This window comes from Caretta caretta, chromosome 9 (genome assembly GCF_965140235.1).
Source record: "Caretta caretta isolate rCarCar2 chromosome 9, rCarCar1.hap1, whole genome shotgun sequence".
NCBI classification, from domain to species: Eukaryota; Metazoa; Chordata; order Testudines; family Cheloniidae; genus Caretta; species Caretta caretta.
In genome coordinates, this window is record NC_134214.1 from 28,712,391 (window position 1) to 28,736,624 (window position 24,234).

General features: G+C 43.1%; 2 protein-coding genes and 1 long non-coding RNA gene across 3 annotated transcripts in view; 1 reads left to right on the plus strand and 2 right to left on the minus strand.

Moving 5' to 3' along the window:
• The window catches only part of HPS3 (HPS3 biogenesis of lysosomal organelles complex 2 subunit 1), a 30,827-nt gene extending 27,226 nt beyond the window's left edge, over positions 1–3,601 (minus strand). Inside the window, exons 1-2 of the mRNA XM_048863956.2 lie at positions 3,250–3,601; positions 370–864 (exon numbers count right to left, since the gene is read on the minus strand). Of these exons, the coding sequence (XP_048719913.2) occupies positions 370–864; positions 3,250–3,472 (718 nt within the window). The 5' untranslated portion in view covers positions 3,473–3,601. The remainder of the gene's footprint in view (positions 1–369; positions 865–3,249) is intronic.
• Positions 3,602–3,603: 2 nt separating this feature from the next.
• On the plus strand, positions 3,604–6,182 carry LOC142073176 (uncharacterized). The gene is made up of 2 exons (XR_012669882.1): positions 3,604–3,730; positions 5,676–6,182. It is a non-coding gene; the product is annotated as an uncharacterized LOC142073176 (long non-coding RNA).
• Positions 6,183–10,848: 4,666 nt separating this feature from the next.
• On the minus strand, positions 10,849–21,170 carry LOC125643037 (tubulin alpha-3 chain). Its single transcript, XM_048865098.2, has 5 exons — positions 21,060–21,170; positions 19,010–19,232; positions 15,101–15,249; positions 13,805–14,485; positions 10,849–11,249 (listed from the first exon to the last, which is right to left on the minus strand). Exons 1-5 carry the CDS (start codon positions 21,060–21,062, stop codon positions 10,953–10,955), a joined length of 1,353 nt encoding a protein of 450 aa, XP_048721055.1. The 5' UTR covers positions 21,063–21,170; the 3' UTR covers positions 10,849–10,952.
• Between the last annotated feature and the right edge of the window lie 3,064 nt (positions 21,171–24,234).

A 24,234-nucleotide genomic window follows, 5' to 3' on the forward strand; every position in this document is an offset into this window, starting at 1 on the left:
GACTATGCACAAAGTGCTGACAAATATGAAAATATTAGTTCAGTCTTTTGCTTTGACTCCTTTCCGTTATAGGCCCTGATCCTGCAAGCATGTATGCAAGTGCATACCTTTATTCATATCAGTAGTCTCAACGAAGAACAGCTAAGCATGTGTGCAAGTGTTTGCAGGACTGAGGCATAATCATTTTGGTGTTCCGTGTAAATACAAAAGGTATAAAATTTTCAGACAAATGCAATATTAAACTGATGGTGTCCCTCTAAGATGTTCTGAAAAAGTTTTTTAGAGCAACCAACTTCCTTGAGCACACTTTGAAACTAATACAAGTCAATCTCAAAATTTATGAAAAGGAAAATTAAATTCCGTATTTACCTTCATCTACAAGCTTTTCTGGTGCTTTGACTTTATCTGCACATAGATCAGTATTATCTGCACCTTTATGAACAGGTTCCAGCTTCAGGATTAAAACATCCAACTCTGTTGTTAGAGCTATGTACCCCGCACAAAATGCTACTTCTGTAGGGGTGACATTATCGATGTGCAAAATTAAGGAGAGTTCAAAATCCAGTACAGTCAGATCCTGATTTATGACATGATATTTCAAGCAGAACATGACCAGTTTATTTTTGCAGCCAACAAGAAGATCTCCATTTACAGGACAACACGAAATGCACAATGGTGGATCTGAAAGAGGCATTTCCACAATTGACATCTGGACTTTAGAAGATTCACTGTATGACTCTTCCATCTTGTGACCCATCATCCGGACACAAACTCGAGTGTTCCCTGTTGACATGCATCTCCAATTCAAATAAGCTCGTAGGAAGGTGGCCTTGTTTTTCTCCTCTATTGTCACCAAATAATCTCCTGAAAAGAGAGCAACAATACTGTGGTAATACTAACCCATAGATGAGAAATAATTTATGCTGTTTGCATCCTATTGCTGCTAAATCCAATGCACTTTGACTAAAAGAATTATGGAATTAAGCAAATTTGTAAAATCTGTCTGAAATGTTATTCCTGTTACCAGATAATTGTCATTAATAAAAAGGGTTAAAACTATAAGCACAGTTAATTTTATAAACTCCTACGTCATCATAAAAGCAATGTAGTGGTAAAGGATTCCTACCCCAAAGAAATACAATTTGTTTGCCAGAGTTCTGTGCTATTGTCAGCAGTACTTAATAATAAATTTACAATACTTTTAATGTGAATTATCTAGGCCAGCATGCACTTGAGAAGTTTATATAAATCTGGAGTATCTCAGTTAACTTTACAGAAAGTGTACTAGTACATATGTTATGAAAATTTTTAAAAATTACCATTGAATCTAGACTTCAGTAGGTGCACAAGGAATGTAGGATCAAGTGCTTTTATTCCCTAATCCTAGTATTACTTTTTCTTGCTAACCAGAAGTAAAGTTTCCAAAGACCTCTTTTGAAACAGAATTCAAGGCTACAGTAAAGAACAGTGTAGTCAACACCTCTGCCCTTTTCCAGGCAGATGATCATCTTACCACTCTGTAGTTCAATCTTTAGTTTTAATCATGGGAAAAACTCAGCTAGGAGGAAAGAGTTCAGTCTGGAGAGAGAGAGAGAGAGCTGGAGAGAGCGAGAGAGCTGGAGAGAGCGAGAGAAAAAAAAAGGGTGTGTGTGTCCTCTTACTAAAAATAAATTCAGCAGACTATGCAAAGGCAGCATACACTTTAAAAAAAAAAAGTCTCCTGTTTAGGTTCACACTTAACAGACAATATGTTTACCCTACAAACAAAGATTTATAATGATCAAGGTGTTCATGGCAGTGGTGTATGTTTTAGGCTGAATGGTGAACTGCAAGAAGTTTTCCGAGGAGTCAAAAACTTGTTTGAAAGATTCCAAAAGAGGTAATAGTGTGAAAATATGGTGCTTAAAATCCTGAGAAATCTGAGCTGAACATTTCTTAGCCAGAGTGAAGCACATCCCAAGTACCATAAGAATAAAGGGAATGAAGACAAAGTTTTAGGGCTCGACACAAAAACCTAATAGTTGGTTCCCTTTCCATCCCCCAGCACTCTCATTAGGAGTCAGCCAGCCAATGCTTCGCTAGGTGAAGACAATAGGAAATCAGGAAGAGAAGTCAGCAGGAGTTAATACCTCAAAGATGGCTAGGAAAGTTGGGATCTGGCTAAGGACACTTCCACTATATGTGATATAATGCTCAGAAAGCTAGGGAAAGTACACACACTTCACCTCTTAAAAAAAGAGAGGCATAAGAACACTAAGCATACTTCCTCCAGCACTCCTGCCTCCTTCCACACACTCTGCAGGCAAAATCATCCACTGCTCACTGGACAGTGGGGTGGGAGGAGGTATTGTTTCATATTCTCTGTGTATATATAAAGTCTGCTACAGTTTCCACGGTATGCATCTGATGAAGTGAGCTGTAGCTCACGAAAGCTCATGCTCAAATAAATTGGTTAGTCTCTAAGGTGCCACAAGTACTCCTTTTCTTTTTGCGAATACAGACTAACACGGCTGTTACTCTGAAACCTGTCACTCAGTTCTGTATCCCATGGCTCCATTGGTCCCATAGCTCTAGCTCATAGAGCAAAAGTAGAGTCCTTAGAATTCAATGGCCCTTTCTAACCTTTCTTTCTATGGCACTTGAGAGCTCATCCAGTCCCTGATCCTGCCATCAGATCTGTGCCATGAGTCCCCTGAAATCCCCTCCCATCCATCCCCATCATTTTCAACAAAGGAGGAATCAGATGCAACCATACAATATCCTTTTGCTGGGGGGGGGGGGGGGGGCTTGTTCAATAAACAGGGGAAGCAACTGAAAAACCAAGAGTGGAAGGTGGAACTGACAGAAGAAACAACGCCTGAAGAAGAGGACTGTGTAACTTGTCTCTCTCACCAACAGCAGTTGGTCCAATAAAAGACACTAGCTACCTCAGCCTCCTTGTCTCAAAAGAACCAAGTCATTTTTAGTGGCATAGAGCTGAGGAAGGGCTGTACTTCCCCATCGGCCCCACCAGGTTGCCACTGGCCCAGTCGTTTCCAGCACCACCCTGAGTTTTGCAAGATGAAACTGCATTCACAGGACCCAGAACCTGTGACAACATCGCTTTGGGCATATCACCTTGTGCCCCCTGCGCAGAGCCACCCCACCTTCCCGCCGCGTCCCCACAGGGCGACAGCCGGACACGACGGCCCTGTGGGGACACCGGAGTTTGCCCCACGGAGCCGGTGCCGCCCCAGTCCCGGCTCTTACCCGCCTCGCTGTAAGCCATGTGCAGCACCCGGCCCAGCGTGTTGAAACAGCCGAGCGGCTCGCAGAGCTCCTGGTCGCCCACAGCAAACGCCTCCACCTTGCAGCCGGCCGCCGCGCAGGCCACCAGCAGCGCACCCCGGCCGCAGCAGAACAGCGCCGGCTCCTGCTTGCTGGGCACCACCTGCTGCGAGCCGAACGGGTGCAGGTTGTAGAGCTGCACCATGGCGCCCTCCTGAGCGGGGCACCGGAACCAACCCGCATTCCACGGCCCAGGGCAGGCTGCAGCCCGGGGACCCCCAGACACCAACTCCACCCGCGCAGACTGAGAGAGCAGGGGAGACTGCCCCTTCCGCAACGTGCGCCGCCCTGTCCCGGTCAGGTGGGGAGCGACGTCAGCGCCTGCGGCGCCGGCCGGGGCTTCCCAAAGGGACAGCATCTGCGTTGGAGCCCAAACGAGCACAGACCTAGGGAGGGTAGATATGTGCGTCCCGATGTGCTCAGCTAGGGGGTGCACGCTTTTGTGGGTGTATCAGTTACACGTGCATGTGTGTTCGCAATGCGCGTCCGTGTGAGCGTTTGCGCACAGGGGCTAGTACACACATCGTGTGTGGATCTACATCTGCGGGTGCTAGTGTGCATATCAGTGCCCTCGCTTGTGTCAACGTGCCTGTCAGTGTTTGTATATCTGTGTGCGCACCAGTGTGCTTGCACAGCTCTTAGTGTCCGCATTTGTGTGGGTGTTATAGGGTGCCTATCACAGCATGGGCCGCGGGTGTATATCTCTGTGTTAGCACATCTGTCAGTGTGTGCTTATCTGTGCCTTGACAGGTACACATCAATCTGGCCCCTTGCTGAGGCAGATGTAGAGAGACATACTTCTGAGTGATAGGCCAAACACAAAAGGACTTTTGATATGTCTGAGGCAGGGTTGGAAATAGTGTTTTTGAAACAAACGAAGATAAAGCTGCTGAATGAAGGTGTGGAGACACAGGTCTTTAGCTGGAGTTCAAAAAATGGAATCACGTGTGAAACTTGCTGTTTATTTGATCTTTACTGAAAGGCAAAAATATTTGTGAATAAAATAGAGTAGAAAGAAAGTATTCTGTATCTGCTCATTGACGAATTAAACACTCCAGAAGCCCAACTTTTCTTTAGACTCAGAGGTCTGGACAATGAGGAGCACAGATGAGAATTTTAGAACTTAAAAGCAAAGAAATGGCAAGTTTTTCAGTGCAGTCATTCTTTTCTTTGTTAGGCATGTTCTAGCTCTTGTGTACTCAGCAAATAAATATTTACAAGTACCTCTAAAATACATTTAATTTACCTTTGGATGGCTTTATAATTGCTTTACTGACACTTACAGAACCTAAAACATCTTCATATGTCCATAATATGTTTTCTCTCCTCTGGCTTTTAAAGCTTTTCCTTTTGTGCCAGAAATCTGGTTATAGAAACAAAAGATTAGATTGTTTTCTCCAATGCCTCAGGCATACAGAATCAGTTACAGCCAAGATAGTCACTAGGATCTTCAGCTGAGAGTCATATGATTATATATCCTTGCATTCTCCATAAATCAACATGAATTGCACTTGCTCTCACATGACATTTCAAAAGTTTTCTCTAATCCCTTAATGGGATATGATCTGAAAAGCCTATTATAACTGAATGAAGCCCCTTTGCAAAGGAAACTTCAGTATAATGAAAAAATCCTGAGTTTAATTTGTCTAATGATGTATTTCCAGCCACTTTAAAAAAGAAAACAGTTAAAGGAGGCAAGGATAAATATTAGGGCTGTCAAATAATTTAAAAAACCCTCATTTGCGAGATTAAAAAATAGTCGCTATTAATAGCAGTTTTAATCCTACTGTTAATAATAGAATGCCAAATTAAATTCAGCATGGAAGCATGTCCTCTGGAATGGTGGTCGAAGCATGAAGGGGTATATGAACGTTTAGCATATCTGGTATGTAAATACCTTGCAATGCCTGCTACAACAGTGCCATGTGAATGCCTGTTTACACTTTCAGATGACATTGTAAATAAGCGGGCAGCATTATCTCCTGTAAATGTAAACAAACTTGTTTGTCCTAGTGATTGGCTGAACAAGAAGTAGGACTGACTGGACTTATAGGTTCTAAAGTTTTGCATTGTTTTGTTTTTGAGTGCAGTTATGTGAAAAAAATGTACATTTGTAAATTGTACTTTCACAATAAAGAGATTGCACTATAGTACTTGCATGAGGTGAGTTGAAAAATACTGTTTCTTTTATCTTTTTTACAGTGCAAATATTTATAATAAAATAATATAAATTGAGCACTGTACACTTTGTATTTTGTATTGTAATTGAAATCAATATATTTGAAAATGTAGAAAAACATCCACAAATATTTATAATAAATGTAAATTGGTATTCTATTTTTTAACAGTGTGATTACTCAGTGTAGCAACTCATGGTATCAGATGCCATCAGGTGGTCGAGGGATATCTATTTAGAACACATCAGTGGACATCAGCAATACCAGGAGTGATGAGCTGAAGTACTGTTGAGAAGCGAAATCAAGAAAATAACTGGAATATTTCTCTGATGGATTGTAGCTACCGAAGGACAACCTATCCTAAATGTTAGACTCAATCACTAATGGACAAACTGCACTCATTGCTATATTTGTTTTCCACAAGCTACTCTCTCTATAACCTTTCATGAGTGATGTACCCAAATATTTGGATGCTAATATCTAAACTGTATAGTTAAGTTTATTAACCTAAATTTAGGTTATTGCAAGTTATGTAGTATAAGTATTGTATGACTTTTAAATCAAACTTTGTACTTTTGGACAATTTAAGCCCTATACCCAGATGTACAGACACTCTTTCCTTAACCTGTGAATTATATAATTTTAACATTAGCTTTAATAAAAAAAAAAATTAAATTACCATGTGAAAAGTTAGTGTCTATAACAGGGTTGGCAACCTTCGGCCCACGGCCCACCAGGGTAATCCGCTTGTGGGCCGCGAGACATTTTGTTTACATTGACCATCCACAGGCATGGCCCCCCGCAGCTCCAAGTGGCTGAGGTTCTCCATTCCCAGAGATCCATTTGGTGAGGGAAAAGAATTATTGTCCTGAACCTGAGGCTTTAGAAGTAAAAAGAAAACCCTTCCATTTACCTCAATGGGCTTTAGTAGAATCAGCTTAAATGCGTCGAGAGAACCACTGGCTCACTACTTTTATTTTTTTGGGAAAATAATAAAAATTAATATGGAATTTTAAAAACTGGGACATCTTAAACCTAGCAATCTTTCAGTGGCCTGTCATCGAAGGAAAATCAGATCAGTAGGGACATCTGCTGTTCAGAAAGCAGTACTCCAAGAACATTTCCATTACACACTTTTGTCCTATTTTTTCCTTTTGAAAGTTATAATCTTTATTTGAATAGTTCACTGATAAATAATTTGGTAATGGCTAATTTAGTTAATGACTGTAACTTCTAGGGCTGTCAATTAATCTCAGTTAACTCATACTATTAACTAAAAAAATTAATCGCGATTAAAAAAATTAATCGCGATTAATCACAGTTTTAGTCACACTGTTAAACAATAGAATATCAATTAAAATTTATTAAATATTTTGGATTTTTTCTACTTGTAACTGAAATCAAAGTGTATATTATTTTTGATTACAAAATATTTGCACTGTAAAAATGATAAAAGAAATAGTATTTTTCAATTCACCTCATACAAGTACTGTAGTTCAGTCTCTTTGTTATGAAAGTGCAATTTACAAATGTAGATTATTTTTGTTACATAACTGCACTCAAAAACAAAACAATGCAAAACTTTAGAGACTACAAGTCCACTCAGTCCTACTTCTTGTTCAGCCAATCACTAAGACAAACAAGTTTGTTTACATTTACAAGAGATAATGCTGGCCTCTTCTTATTTACGTCACCAGAAAGTGAGAACAGGTATTTGCATGGCACTTTTGTGGCTGGCATTGCAAGGTATTTACGTTCCAGATATGCTAAACATTCGTATGTCCCTTCATGCTTCAGCCACCATTCCAGAGGACATGCTTCCATGCTGATGATGCTCGTTAAAAAAATAATGTGTTTATTAAATTTGTGACTGAACTCCTGGGGGGAGAATTGTATGCCTCCTCCTCTGTTTTACCCACATTCTGCCATATATTTCATGTTATAGCAGTCTCAGATGATGACCCAGTACATGATCATTTTAAGAACACTTTCCCTGCAGATTTGACAAAACGCAAAGAAGGTGCCAATGTGATATTTCTAAAGATAGCTACATCATTCAGCCCAAGGTTTAAGAATTTGAAGTGCCGTCCAAAATCTGAGAGGGACAAGGTATGGAGCATGTTTTCAGAAGTCTTAAAAGAGCAACACTCCGATGCGGAAACTACAGAACCCGAACCACCAAAAAAGAAAAATCCACCTTTTGCTGGTGGCATCTGACTCAGATAATGAATATGAACATGTGTCAATCCGCACCGCTTTGGATTGTTATCAAGCAGAACCTGTCATCAGCATGGACACATGTCCCCTGGAATGGTGGTTGAAGCATGATGGGACATATGAATCTTTAATACAGGGGTGCTAACCTGTGGCTCTTCAGAAGTTAATATGCGGTTCCTTGTATGGGCACCGACTCTGGGGCTGGAGCTATAGGTGCCAACTTTCCAATGTGCCGGGGGGTGTTCACTGCCCAACCTCTGGCTCTGCCACAGGCCCTGCCCCCACTCCACCCCTTCCCACCCCCTCCCCTGAGCCTACCATGCCCTTGCTCCTCCCCCACTCCTCCCCCCAGAGCCTCCTGCGCACCACAAAACAGCTGATCGGGAGGTGCTGATTGGCAGGGCTGCCGGTGGGCAGGAGGCGCTGGGAATGGGAGAGAGGGGGGAATGATGGGGGACTGTTGACGTATTACTGTGGCTCTTTGGCAATGTACATTGGTAAATTCTGGCTCTTTCTCAGGCTAAGGTTGGCCACCCCTGCTTTAATGCATCTGGCACGTAAATATCTTGCAATGCTGGCTACAAAAGTGTCATGTGAACGCCTGTTCTCACTTTCAGATGACATTGTAAACAGGAAGCGGGCAGCATTATCTCCTGCAAACAAACTTCTTTGTCTGAGCGATTGGCTGAACAAGAAGTAGGACTGAGTGGACTTGTAAGCTCTAAAGTTTTACATTGTTTTATTTTTAATGCAATTTTTTGTACACTGAATGCATCTGATGAAGTGAGCTGTAGCTCACGAAAGCTTATGCTCAAATAAATTTGTTAGTCTCTAAGGTGCCACAAGTATTCCGTTAGTTTTTGGTACATAATTCTACATTTGTAAGTTCAACTTTCATGATAAAGAGATTTTACTACAGTACTTGTATTAGGTGAATTGAAAAATGCAATTTCTTTTGTTTTTTACAAGGCAAATACTTGTAATCAAAAATAAATATAAAGTGAGTACTGTACTTAGTATTCAATATATTTGAAAATGTAGAAATCATCCAATATTTAAATAAATGGTATTCTATTGTTTAACAGTGCAATTAATCGCAATTTATTTTTTTAATCGCTCGACAGCCCTAGTAACAACATCTACAGTAACTGCAGAAACGTAAAATGAAATACTTATTTATATACAATACTATTCAGTGGTCTTTTAACCAACTATGTACATTTCTGATTCTTCTGTGAATTCCCATTACACAGGAAAAATGCGGTTTCAAAAATCCATATCTTGCAAATTATGCCAATTTGTGCAGGTCAGGGGCATGTGGAGTGGATCAGAGGATGTAATGCTCTGAAATGTGCAGACAATGCCTGTTGATCTCAACGAAGTGCCACTGTAGTTCTGATCACAGAACACCTATAGGGGCCTTTCCCAGGCTTTTGGGGAACCAAAACTAGGGTAGTATATTACATAGGAGAGGGTTTATAATGGCATTGGAGTTCCAAACTCTGGTAACGCAAGTACTGAGATTCTTCCTGTCCCCAGCAAATGCAAGTGAGGGAATGCCTCTTGCATCCTTTTTCCCAATGCACATCTATGCAGCTCATCACAATCCAGACCGTAATGTTCTATATGTAACCAAAGTAACAAACACCTACTCAATGTTCTTACCAGGGTGTTCATGCATAACAGGACAACGTTCCATACTTGTATCCCTGAACATATTACCCACTAAATACCTAGCTATGTAATTACTGTGTTTATATCCACAAATAGAAATGAAATTCTGTAATTTGGGCCTTGGGAGGAATATGTGAGAAGTGACTCCATGTACACATTTCTGTGCACACATATGGATTTACTTTTAGAATACCCCTTTGGAGACAACTGTATTGATGACTTCGGGCTTTGAATGATTCCCTCCCATTTCCAACATCAGGTGCAGGGTTCAGTGAGTTAAAAGAAGGATTTAAGAGGAAAAAAGGAAAATATACCATGGCTGAAGGAGGATGGTCTGATCATAAGCCACTAGTCTATGTTTCCTTAGTTGAGAGAGGAAGGCCATCTCCCATTTATTTGAAACAGTAAGAATCCTATGCCACCTCAGGCCAGAGAGATTCTGCCTTATTGTTCACCATTCTCAACTTCCAAGTTTTTAATATCTAAGCCTTTAACTTGCACAATAGCTCAGTTCTTAGCTGTTGCGGCTATTGTGCCTCAGGGTGACAAACTGCCTTCTGGAGTGCCCAGATATTAGGCTCAAGGGAAATGAACCTTTAAAAAAAAAAAAAAAATCCTTGAGGTAGCATGCATTCCCCTCTGCAACTGGCAAGGTGTGCAGACAGGAAGTAGGACACTGACCCTCCTTCCTGTTCCCTTGGAATAATCTGCATTCCAAGGGACACCAGCAGAGACTGCATCTACAGCTGGCTTCTGCTCAAAGAGAACGAGGGAGCTGGGGGCAGAAGTTCTTGCACACCCATGGATAGGGCAACCATAGTCTGGCCCACACTTCTCTTTTTATGACATTTCCATGTCTTCCTCTGTCAAGGTATTTGGTGCTTGTGAAAGATGAGTAAACTGGTTCAGACAAAGCTAGGGACATCTTGAACTCTTGTCCCAACCTGAATGAAGGCAGCAGAAGGAAATGAGGATAGTAGTGGTGATCCACAATATGGTTTCTGCCCCCCATTCCTTTCTACTTGAAACAATATGGTCTCTGCCCCCCATCCTCTTCCTGTTAAAAATAAAATAAAATAAAAAATAAAAATCTATCTATCTATCACCCTCTCCACTTCGCCCCCTCAGATGTTTGAAATGTGATCGCCAGGGTCTACAGCTCTAGCAGTCACTTTGCTGGGTCTTCACTGTTGCTAAACTGCATCTTTTGAGATTTGTAAATGCACAGCTTTTTACTTCAGAAGCAGCAAAGGGCATGCTAAACCACCATTTCAATGTACCTTATAGGTTATTTCCATTTTAGTTGGCACAAAACTCCACGTTACCATCAGGCCACATCCTTTTCTTGTTGCTTGACAAGTACTTCTGAAGTACACTTTTTATTACTTAACTGTTTAGCCTAAAAATACTCCTGCTTTGTAATTTTTTTGGTAAATAATCACTGAACCAAAAATACTGTTATAACATTTAAACTTTTATTTGAAAACCAAATAAGTGAACTGAGTTAAAAAAAACAAACCCTCTTGACATAAACATTTTCTGACTTTAGACTATCTTTTAATATTCCTCCCCTTCTTCAGCTTCTGCTTCCACAGAATCTACACCCACTTCTTCATAATCTTTCTCAAGTGCAGCCAAATCTTCCCGGGCTTCAGAAAATTCTCCTTCCTCCATCCCTTCTCCAACATACCAGTGTACAAAGGCACGCTTAGCATACATCAAATCAAATTTATGGTCAAGACGTGCCCAGGCTTCTGCAATAGCAGTTGTATTACTCAACATACACACAGCACGCTGCACCTTGGCCAAGTCGCCTCCTGGCACTACAGTGGGAGGTTGGTAGTTAATGCCCACCTTTGAGGAAACAAAAACAGCAACCTTAAATTAGTATTTCAAAGTGTCCATTTCTTCTATTTTTCTCATAGTTTATTTAGCAAACTAAGACACGCGGACAATACTGTGCAAGTACAGTATTGCCAACTCTAAATGTTCAAAAATCCTAAATCCAGCTTCTGAAAATCATGAGATTGGCTTAAAAAAATCAAATTGTAACTGTTGAGTTATTTTTATCTGCCTCCTATTTTGAGACTTTAGTGTGCACTTGCTTCATATTTCTGAGCTAGTCTCTGAAACCACAAAGGCTAGACTTTTTTTTAAATGAAAGTTGAAATTCTCATGCAATATCATTTCAGCAGCTGGAGCTTTAAGAAAAACACTAAACACAACCTCATTTTGAGTTGGCAACAATATGTCATCACAAGTAACTTCTCAGCTTCTAAGAACCAGTATGTGTATTTTTATCATAATACCGAATTTTGTCCACAGCCCTGATTCTGCCCCCTTGCTCATGCTGAGTAAGGGTCACATCATTTGACTCTTATTTGATGTTGAGTAAATGAATTTCACCAGCAGGGTTCTTTTGTGAACTCAGTCTATCTTTTTACTCTGTGATAACGATGTCACTATTGTTTACTCATTAGCCTGCAGTGTTAGCACAGCTATGAGTGAAAAAGCTAGTTTATGCTGTTTTGTGCTTCATCAATGGAATCAACTAAATCCCAATTACAGGGCCAAATTCTATTACATGTGTCTAACACCACTGAAGAAAATGGGGTTGGGTCAAGGACAAGTAAGGGTAGTTTGGTCAGCAGACTCTTTGCTATAGGTGATGCTGCATAAGCCAGAAAGAATACCTTCCTTTTCAAATACCAGGTTCAGTTTGCAGGGTTTTGGAGAGGACACCAGGACAGACCCTGTGGGGAAGATAACTAACAGGCTGGGGAGGACCAAGGAGACTTCTGAAGCTAGATGGACTGAAAGACTACTGAACCCTGAAAAAGGCTGAAGGCTCTTTTTGCATTTGGTCTTCCATGCCCTGCAATGAATGGACACTTGATTTGGCTTGACAGCTAAATATTCATCCACCAGGTGCTGGGTTTGAACCACTAGCGAGCTGACATGGGTAAGGAAGTAAACCAAGACATGGCTTGAGAACCTGATGCTGACCTGGGTAAGGAACCATGTTACAATTTCATAATCTGCTTCCCCTAAAGACCTGGTTTTAAAAAAAATCTCTTTTGATAGCTGAAATGTTAAAGTAGATAAATTCTCAGGGCAAGATTTTTTAATAGTATCCTATCTTTTATTAGGCTAAGTCACCACCCAGGCACCTGAATAAATAAGTGACCTGATTTTCAAAAATCCTGAGTACCAAGCAGTCCTTAATTAATTTAATGAGAGTTGTTCTGATTTTTCAGAGTGCTTACACTCTACATGTATTTAGGAACCAAAAATATAGATTTAGAAGCCCAATTTTTTTTGGGGGGGTGGGGGGGGTGTTAGGAAATCTTGGCCTAATAGCAATAGCCAGCCCACAGAGTACTTCTTAAGTAATTTATGCACTATCAGGAGGATTAAGTCAGCCGCCATAATCATCCAGAGGTGTGTACCAATCATCCACTAAAAAGACACTTGTGGTTTATGGCAATAGACAAAGTGATTCTGAAGCATTATTTAGAGTAAGTAGTATGTGAGGGGCAGGCAACGTTACTTGTTTGGCTGGTAGAGGGTCTGTGGTTAATTTACATTTCTCAATACATTGAATGGCGAAGTTTTTAAAACCCCGTGAAAAAGAAAAGTGGATCAAAATCCTGTATTTGCATTCACTGAGTGTTGTGTATTTTGTACCATTCTCCTATTGCAGTGGTTCTCAATCAGGGGCCTGGGGCCCACCCTAGGGGGCCTCGAGCCCACCCTAGGGGGCCTCGAGCAGGTTTCGGGGGACCGCCAAGCAGGGCCAGAATTAGACTTGCTGGGGCCCAGGACAGAAAGCAGAAGTCCCACTGCCTGGGGCTGAAGCCAAAGCCTAAGCAATGTAGTAGCTTTGTGGGGGTTCCTGTGTCATGGGGCCCTGGCTTTTGTATGCAGAAAAGCAGTTGTTGTGGCACAGGTGGGCCGGGGAGTTTTTATTGCCTGGGGGGAGGGAGAGCTCAGAACAAAAAAGTTTGAGAACCCCTGTCCTATTGTATATTCCTTTAACAACTTGGATCTAAGAATGTTAATCCCTCAAATTAGCTTAATTACACAATTGGCATTTGTTTTGAAAATGAACTTGAGTGCATCAGTTAATTACCTAGGAATAGCCACATTCCTAGGTAATTCCACTTAGATAAGTACCATATTAGTAGGTTATGACTTAAAAAAACCTGTAAAAATATAGTTCTGATCACAAATTTAAATTACGGAAGCAGCTACTCATTTTTACAGGCTTTACTCGTGCATATTTAAAATGTGACCTGACATATGAATAGTACAACAATGTGCACACTACTGCACTGTAGTATGAAAACTACCTTCAAATGTTTTACTGACAATTCCTAAACTAAGCAATGTGACAAGTTTCTAAATACCTTGAATCCAGTTGGACACCAATCCACAAACTGAATTGTTCGCTTAGTCTTGATAGTGGCAATGGCTGCATTAACATCTTTGGGAACAACATCACCCCTGTATAACATACAGCAGGCCATATACTTGCCATGGCGAGGGTCACATTTTACCATCTGGTTGGCTGGCTCAAAACAAGCATTGGTAATTTCAGCCACAGACAACTGCTCATGGTATGCTTTTTCAGCAGAGATGACAGGTGCATATGTTGCCAGTGGGAAATGGATTCGTGGGTATGGGACAAGATTGGTCTGGAACTCGGTCAGATCTACATTGAGAGCTCCATCAAAACGCAGTGAAGCTGTGATGGATGAGACAATTTGCCCAATGAGTCGATTTAGGTTGGTGTAAGTAGGACGCTCAATGTCTAGATTGCGACGACATATATCATAAATGGCTTCATTGTCTACCATGAAGGCACAGTCAGAATGCTCCAATGTTGTGTGCGTAGTTAGGATGGAGTTGTAGGGTTCCACTACAGCAGTAGAAACCTGTGGTGCTGGGTAAATTGCAAACTCTAGTTTGGACTTTTTGCCATAATCAACAGAAAGCCTTTCCATGAGTAGAGATGCAAATCCAGAGCCAGTGCCTCCTCCAAAACTATGGAAGATGAGGAATCCCTGCAGCCCTGTGCACAGATCAGCCTAGAAGAGAAAAAAAAGCCACACAAAAGTGGGAAGGAACGGTCACTGAGGTCCAAGGATTTGATTCAGAGTAGCACCAATGTAAATGAAAGCAAATTATGGCCCACAGCTATGAGAGTGTAAATGGATTCTATTCTATTAAGCCAATCCCAAATGCAAGGCCAAATTCTGCCCTTAGTTACATTTGTGCAGCTTTACTGAAAACAAAAGGATTTTACAGGTATAAATGGGGAAAAAGATAGCCAGTATAGACTTTTTTTGTGATGGTGTGCGGATGTACAGTAACTCCTCACTTAACATATAGTTATGATCCTGAAAAATGCAACTTCAAGCAAAACCATGTTAAGCGAATCCAATTTCCCCGTAAGAATTAATGTAAATGGGGGGTGGGGGGGAAAGAGGTGTTAAGTTCCAGGGAAATTTTTTTCACCAGACTGTACGTACATATACACATACATACACACTCTGTAACTAGAAAGGATTGGGTGTACAAGAAACACACCAGAACCTTCAGTTTTACGTATTTACATAACCTTCAGTTTCACAATTATGTACTGCAAGAGATAGATTTGATGCAAATATTTTAAATACTGATCTTGCTCTTTGAACTCCTACCAGCTTGCGAATGCGATCTAGCACTAGATCAACAATCTCTTTTCCAATGGTGTAATGGCCTCTGGCATAATTATTAGCCGCATCCTCTTTCCCAGTAATGAGCTGTTCAGGATGGAATAGTTGCCTGTAAGTGCCTGTACGTACTTCATCTACAAAAATACAAAATATTCAGATGTAAATTTGGTCTATTCCATTCTCTGTGGATAATTTTGGTGTGCTACCTCAGCACTACGTCTTACTTGACATTTATGTAGGTGCACGCGGGTGGGGAAGGGGAAGAGGACATAAAGAGCCTCCCCTGCTATAAACACACATACATATATACATACACACCTCTTGTAAAGACCTGACAATTTCAGTACCTTTGCTCAGGAGATACGATGTACATACAAAGAGGTGGTTGTGGCAGATGTTCCCTGTGACCACCGGGAACTCTGGGACCTACCCTGGGAGCCATCCCAAGTCTTTAGATTGCTGGTAGAGACTGAGCTGATAGAGACCGAGTTGAACTTTGCCTGCAGCTCAGCATAGATGTCAAATGGACAAAAAAAGATGCTATTAACATGAATAGGAGATGCAAAGCCCAATTTTTCTCAACTGCAAACTCTGGTACACCTACTTTGTACTTCCCCTCACACACACAGCTCTATATTCTAATGAGAGAAAAATCTCACATTTTACTTCAGTTTGTTTGAAGGGTTTTAAGAATAGGTTTTTTTTATTATTTTGTAAGTGGCTCAAACAGTATGTAATCGTTTTAGAGAGCATGGAGGACAATAGTTACGCTAAGTAATGGAGTCGGTTAGATATACATTAAACCATGGAAGTTCAATGCTGTGACAACAGTAAAATTTTTTTTAAAAAAATCACATTGTTTTAAAGGATGGAAGTAATTTGGGTAAGGGGAAAAGAAGATTTTTATATTTCTTTTTTAAGTGATAATCTTAGAAGATTTATATAAGCAAGGGGATCCAAAACTGGTCATTATATTTGCCCCTATATTTGTCTTACTACTTCTGCATCTGCCTCTCATCCAGGCCACTGTACTTAATCTTCATAACTGAGGAAGGCAAACTGGGATTCCTAGAACAGCTCCCAATGCTGTATTTCAGTCCGATTTTAAAAGCAATATATTACTACTGCGTTGATGTGGGTAGGGCACCAGGGAGGAGCTAAGAAGTAGTGATTTCCATCTTGTGGCAAGGAGAAACAGCAGCAGTGACATTTCAAAAGGAAATCAATGCTTCCTGTATCAGTCAAGCTCTAAGGAGCTGCTTTTTCAAAGGATGTGTTCCATAAAGATCCTTAAAAATATTTTTTATTGAAAAAAAAATAAAAAAATTAGGAAGCCAAGCTCAAGAGAAATAACCCAGATGAGGGTGTGCTTCCCAGGAGGCTGAAGGCATTGGGTCATAACATTCCTGTGACACACAAGTTCTACCTATTTAGCCATTAACCGTGTCTGACCCTAGTCTAGTCACTCCTTTCTATGCCTTGGATCGGGGTGGGAAAACTATGGCCTGGGGGCCAGATCCAGCCCAACAGCCATTTTAATCTGGCCCTCCAGCTCCTGCTGGGGAGCGGGATCTGGGGCTTGCCCTGCTCCAGCAGGGTCGGGGGCAGCTCCCAGAAGCGGCAGCATGGCCCTCCTCCAGCTCCTACATGTAGGGGCAGCTGGAGGCTCCGCTCTGCACACTGCCCCCTCCCCAAGTGTCACTCCCATTGGCCAGGAAGTGCAGCCAATGGGAGCTGCAGCGGTGGCACTTGGGGAGGCGGTAGTGTGGAAAGCTGAGTCTCCTGGCTGCCCCAATGCATAGGAGCTGGAGCGGGGCTATGTTGCTGCTTCTGGGAGCTGCTTGAGGTAAGCGCTGCCCGCAGCCTGCACCCCTGAGCCTCTCCCCAAGCCCGTGCCCCAGCCCTGATCCCCCTCCCACCCTCCAAACCTCTCAATCTCAGCCTACAGCATCCTACTCCTCATCCTCAGCCCCACCCCAGAGCCCACATCCCCAGTCAGAGCCTGCACCCCTTCCCATACCCCAACCCTCTGCCCCAGCCCCAATCCCCCTCCTGCACCCCAACCCCAATTTTGTGAGCATTCATGACCCGCCATACAATTTCTATTCCCAGATGTGGCCCTCAGGCCAAAAAGTTTGCCCATCCCTGCCTTAGATGGAAAGCCTTCTATAAATGGAGATTCCACTACTTACCTACTTTTGTAAAGTAACCTGAAATCCTCAAATGAAAGATGCATTAAAAATACAAACTGTTTTTATTTCAAGTTACAATCTGGTCTGATAATTGGTCTATTAGCCACTATAGCAGGGGTCACCAACCAGTCAATGGCGATCAGCTGGTGGATCCTAGAGGATTTCCCTGTCAATTGCAATCTCCAGCAGCACAGCTGGGCTGCTGCTAGGAAAGGCTCCCTGCCTGCCCCGGCCCCATGCCACTCTCCGAAGTGGCCAGCATGGCCCCGCTGGGGGGGGGGTCCTCCCTCAGCACGTTGCTCCTGCCTGCAGCTCCCATTGGCCAGGAACAGGGAGCAGTGGCCAATGGGAGCTGCGGGCGTGGTGAGTGCAGAGAGGGGCAGCATGCAAGGAGCCTCGTTCCACCCGCTCCCCCTCCCTCCACGGGCATGTTGGCCCCTTCCAAGAGTGACATGGGGCCAAGGGTAGGCAATGAGCCTGTCTTAGTGGAAGCCACGAAGGCAAGTGCTGTCCGGCAGGAGGCCGCACCCCAACCCCCAGCCCTGTTTCCTCTCCCAGAGCCTGTACCCCAACTGCCAGCTCCCATATCCCCTCATGCACCCCAAACCCCAGCCCTGACCCCCCTCCCAGAGCCAGCACCGCCACCCACTCCTGCACCCCAACACTCTGCCCCAGCCCTGACCCCCCTCCCAGAGCAAACACCCTGTACCCCCTCCTGCAACCCAACCCCTTGTACTCCCTCCTGCATCCCAACACTCTGCCCCAGCCCAGAGCCTCCTCCCGCACCCAAACTCCCTCCAAGAGCTTGCACCTCTCACCCCCTCCTGCACCCCAAGTCCCTACCCCAGGCTCAGCCCAGAGTCCCCTCCCACACTGCAAACCCCTTGGCCCCAGCCCAGAGCCTGCACCCCCTCCCAAAACCCTACCCCAGCCCAGTGAAAGTGAGTGAGAGTAGGGGAGAGTGAGAGTGATGCAGAGAGGGGGGATGGAGTGAGTGGGGCAGGGCTTTGGGGAAAGGGCAGGGCAGATCCTGGGTTGCCCTGAAATTCAAAAAGTGATCTTGGGTGTAAAAAGTTTGGAGACTACTGCATTGTAGTAATCACCTTCATAAACAAGGTATCATTTACATGCTCCTCAGATGCCACCAGTGCACTTCAAATGACCTTATTCATGAAAGGTCTTTACAACTGTGTATCTTCCCAGCTATGTCTGAGACAAAATAAACAGCAAACAACTCATTGCATCAAAACTCATTGCATCAAAAGCATTTTCGGACATATGGTTTCTAAAAAGTACATAAGAACAGCATTTCAAACATGATTTTTTTTACTACATGAGTTGAAAGTACTTTAATGGACAGTCAATATAATTTCCAGTACAATACCTGCCTCTTAACCCCCAACCAATATTTTGTGGATTTTCATATTTTCCTAATTTTTTTTTTAAAAAGTGTGTTTCCTCATCTTTGCTATCCACACAAATTAAAAGGGAAAACATTTCAGCCTCTTTTAAATACAATAGTCTTATTAACTTAACAGTAAAAATATGCAGACAGAAATGTATTTTTAAGTTTACAGTGTCCATTTAAGACTATCACAATCTAAAAGGTGCACCGTTCTCATTTCATTTGAAAAACTAAATGGAAAAACAAATTATAGCGAAGTACTCTTAAGTAAGAGATCTCTTAACTTCATATACATACCAACTACAGTTGGTTCAAGGTCCACAAATACAGCTCTGGGCACATGTTTACCAGCCCCTGTCTCACTGAAGAAAGTATTGAATGAATCATCTCCACCTCCAATGGTTTTGTCACTAGGCATCTGACCATCAGGCTGGATTCCATGTTCAAGACAATATAATTCCCAGCATGCATTGCCAATCTGAACACCAGCTTGACCAACATGGATAGAGATACATTCACGCTGTAAAAGAGGACAAAACGGGGAACAAACGGATTCATTTCACAGACTCTAGGCCCAGAAGGAACCACTGTGATCACCTAATCTGACCTCCAGCACAGCACAAGCTAAAGACCTTCCCCAAAATAATTCCCAAAACATGTATTTTAGACAAAACATCCAATCTTGATTTAAAAATTGTCAGTGATGGAGAATCCACCATGAACCTTGGTAAGTTGGTCCAATGGTTAAATAATAAAGTATTGCGCAAAATTTCCTCCATCTTCCAGTTTTAACCCTTATGAATGAAATTAGCTGTACAAATACTAAATTATCTCATCTTTCCCCTCCAGCATGCTGCATGCATATTATCATTGATAAGTGTTCCTGTTAGCTTCCTTTACACCTTTCTTTAATTTTCATGTTTTTTTCATTGAATAATATTATATACTCAGGGAAGAAATGTATATATTAATGATCCCCAAAACCTTGAATCTCTTGTCTAATGATGCATTAGATAAAGGATATCAGAATCTACCCAACAAGTTACCCTTTCTTAGCTTAATCAAAATTACTATGAACACTAAATCTCCTTCTGGTCATCTGCCTGGCAATTCTTTATTCTGTGGCTCCACTACTGGATCCTTTGAGGGTCCTGAACCAAATCTCCTAATCTCCCATTAACTTTCCGTGCTGTATCTAAACAAATCTCATGCATGTTTACCACTACTTGCTCAGAAATATTCTCCCCTCCCCACCGGGCAGCAAATCTCCTTCTCTTACTCTATCTAGAAATGTTATCCTTCAGCTCCCTGAATGTCACTTTACCTGCTCAGGAGCACCCTTTAATCCTACAACTATCACCTCATAACTCACTTCTGTACCACACACCCATACACCTTTAAATCAGCCTCCTCCAACAGCTAAATGGCCCCAAGGCCCTTTATCAGGGAGTACATAGGTTTTGGGAGGGAGAAAAGCAGGCTCCACTGTGCCTGTGCCCCTCTTCTCCACCTGGCCCCACCATAGCTTCCTTGTCTCTTCAAATTCTCCTTTATTTCACCCCAGTTGCCACCTCATTCACTCCAGATCCTTGAACTCCCCAAAGAGCTTTCATGCTCAAGTGCTCCCCTCACTACTCTATTCCAAACCCCTTTTCAACACCACTGGCCCAGCTTCAAGTCCTCGCGATCTCTGCCCTAATGGCTCCCCACCATGACGCAAAAACCTCTGTCTCAAAATACCGAATCTGCCCCAGGACCGTGCTCATCCAGAGCCTCAGGAGGCGTCAAGTTGCCAACCGCCTCTAGGCCCCACGTAGAATAACCCCATTGGCTGTCGGGCAGACTCCCACGACTGGCTGCGCGCGCGGTCCTCCCCATGTAGGGAAAAGGGGCACTTTCCCGAAGCGCAGAATACAGGCGTTTGGTTGGCGCGCAGATACCCGTACACGCGCACTTTCCCCTCATTCTGCCCTCGTGGCCCCCTCACGTGCTCCGCTCCGGCCTCAGTCCTCCCATACCATGCTACAGCGCGCCACACAACCCAGACTCCCCGTTTGCCTCGCGCGAGGCGCCAACCACCAAAGGCCAACAGCCTCCTCTCGCGGCTGCGTACTCTGCTACCGTCCCACTGACTGCCCATACTTCCCCAATTTCCTCTCAAGCGCTTCACGCCCGCGGAAGCTGCTCCCCTCCCCATTCTCGCTGTACCTGACGGCCGCCGCGACTCCCTAAACGCAGAGCATCCCCCTCAACCCCGCCTGCAGCTCCCTCCAGCTGACTGCCTGGTTTCCGCCCCCGCGGCACCCTGCGGTCCAAACCCCGCGTCCCTGAGGCTCCCGCTCCCCACCATGGTGCCTCGTGAACGGGGGACGCCTCAAAACCGCGAGCCTGCCTACGTCCGCCTCTGCTTGCTAGACGCGCCAACTGTGAACAGCTAACCGCCGCCGCCCCTCGCCTCGCGCTTTCTGGCTCCACGTGGTATCACCCCATTGGTTGGCGGCCAGCCTCTCGCGCCCCGCCCCCTTCCCATTCATTGGCTGGGCGCATTCCTCTGCCACGTGGGTCTGAGGCAGTTGGTAGCATGTCTCAGAATGACCGTTGGCCCAAATATGATGTGATTTTTGAAAAAAAACCAAACAGTCCTGTGTTGTGTTTTTGGTCTTTCCATTTTGATTCTTGAAGTGCCCTTGCCCGCACTAATTAGAGCTGCGCACTCTCCCACGTGTGCTGGTTAGGTGTATTAATCCTGACCCCCCATCGGTTCAGCTGCCCCCCCTTCCCACTCCACTCAGTTCAGCCTCTCTGTGCTCCCATCACTTCACCCCCTCTCAGTTCTGACCACTCTGCTCCCCCCCCTCAATTCAGCCTCCCCCCAGCCTCACCTCTGGAGTGCTTCAGCCCCCTCTTCCAGACCTGGGGGCTGCAGCAGGGCCCTATCTCCACTTTCCCAGACTGGGAGGGGCATCTCCAGAAGAAGCTCTTCACCCACTCTGCTTCTCCCTAGGCTGGGTGTTGCAGGGGTGACAGCCTCTCCGTTTTTCTCATAGGAAGGGAGGAAGGGGTGAAATTGTGCTGAGCTGCAGGTCCTTTACTTGTACCTCTCCCCAACCCTCCTGTGAGACTGGCCAGTGGAGGGGAGAGACTGCACCAGCTTCTAGCACGGCTGAACTTTGCCAGAAGTGCTCTGAGACCCTCTGAAATCCAACCACTCCCCCCAAAGTGGCAAGAGTTGGCAATAGTGTGACCTTGCAGGCCTTGGGCTCTAGGAGGCATCATCAACAAACTGTAATGGCCACTTTCCCTTTCTGTGTAACAATAGCTACTCTTCACCTCACTCTATAATAGCCACTTTCAAGTTTTCTGTAATGGTGACATTTCCCTTCTTCATAAGGGAGGCTTCCCACAGTTCTCACTCTAATGGCTGTAGGCTGTAGGAACAGGGTAGTATACCTTTAAATAGTTGTGAGCCCTCTACTGGCACTAACTGGACTCTGTATTTTAAAAGTTGCTGGAAGGTTGCCAAGGTGCATATTACTTAAACACATAACTAGGCCTTGCATGTTTGTATAGAGTTAATAAACACGGTTCTTTGGAACCAATCTGTGTGCCTGTGGTTTCCTCATATTGTTGTGTAAAGAGCAAAGACAACAGAGATAGCACCTCTCTTTGTAATAGCACCTTTCAGCTTGAAGGATGCTGTGATGCTAGGTAGGGAAAAGATATCCATCCTTTGACACACACTTAGATCCTCCCTTAAAACACTGTTTCACCACATGAGTTGCATAGTGGAATTAAGTCACTTACATGGTCATAAAATGAAGAGGTGAGTCAGGCAGGGAGTTTAAGAATTAAGCATTAATAAAACAAGAATTAATGTAACTTGTATGCCTAAGGAACAGAAGAGAGGAATGTAGCAATATAAATACATTATATATAAAATATACACTTGTTTGGGCCTAAAGTACTCGACAGTGCCCCTTTTCATTATACATATTTATTTACCTTGTAAAAGCACCCATCACAAAAATACTTGTTAACTAGTGTCAATATTGGAAGTCATCCACCATTAACGATACACTCTCAACACAATAACCAACCTCAGATAGAAATACCTGAGAAAATAGATGGTCCTTTCACTGTGTTCTGAAGATCAATACTCTTTGGCTCTTTTGACCAGTTGATGAAGTGAGTTCTAGAGTCAGGGAACCTCCACTAAGAACACCTTGCCCCCAGATTATCAAATCTAGCAGTAGTCAGCAAAAGTGTCTCAGCTGAATGGCACATGGGTGGAGAGGAGGTCAGGTAGTCAGGATCACAAGTTTGGTTAAGAAGGGTAACTGTGCTGATATAATAGACTTATGTAAGGCATTTGACTTATTCCCACATGACATTCTAATATAAAAAATTAGCACTATACAAAATCAATATAGCCCATCTTAAATGGATTAAAAACTGATAGATCACAAAAAGTCATTGTAAATGGGGAATCATCATCCATTTGGGGGGCTTCCAGTAGGGTCCCACAGGGATCTGTTCTTGATCTTATGCTATTCAATATCTTTATCAATGACTTGGAAAAAATATAAAATCATTGCTGGTAAAATGTGTAGATGAAACAAACTGGTGAAGTGGTAAATAATGCTGGGAACAGGTCAGTGAGACGGACCAATCCGGATTACAGAGAAAGGTGGGCTCATTTGTACAACATACGTTTTACAGCCAAATGCTACAGTAATACATCTGGGAACAAAGAATGTAGGTCACGCTTACAAGATGCGGGGACTGTATCTTGGAATGCAGTGAAGTGACACTGAAAAGGACTTGTGGGGAGGGGGTTCGGGTCATGACAGATAACCAACTGAACACAAGCACCTAGTATCAGGCTATAGCTACGAGGGTGAACATGACCCTTAGTTGCATAAATTGACCTTTAGTTGCATAAGTAAGTAGGAGTAGGGAGGTGGTAATACCTGTGTATATGGCATTATTGAGACTATTAGTGGAATACTATGTTCATCTCTTGTATCCACACTGCAATAGGGATTGTGAAAAATTGGAAAGGGCTCAGAAAAGAGCTTAAAAATTATTCAGTCTCTGGAAAACATGCCTCATTATGAGAGAAGAAGCTCAGTTTATTTAATTTATCCAAGAAAAGGTTAAGTATAACAACTACTAATAAGGGGAAGAGATTTCTGATAGCAGATGGCTCTCAAATTTACCAGAACTAGGTATAATGAAATGCAGGATTGGAAGCTAAAGCTAGACAGATTCAAACTAAAAATAAGACACATTTTTAACAGTAAAAAGAAAAGGAGTACTTGTGGCACCTTAGAGACTAACAAATTTATTTGAGCATAAGCTTTCATGAGCTACAGCTCACTTCATCAATGAAGTGAGCTGTAGCTGAAGTGAGCTGTAGCTCATGAAAGCTTATGCTCAAATAAATTTGTTAGTCTCTAAGGTGCCACAAGTACTCCTTTTCTTTTTGCGAATTCAGACTAACATGGCTGCTACTCTGAAAC

Coding starts and splice junctions, on each gene's coding strand:
- LOC125643037 (XM_048865098.2), bottom strand. Junction 14,486..15,100: donor TAGATCGCATTCGCAAGCTG/GTAGGAGTTCAA, acceptor TTTCTCTTCTAG/GCTGATCTGTGCACAGGGCT. Junction 11,250..13,804: donor GGTGTCCAACTGGATTCAAG/GTATTTAGAAAC, acceptor GTTTCCTCAAAG/GTGGGCATTAACTACCAACC.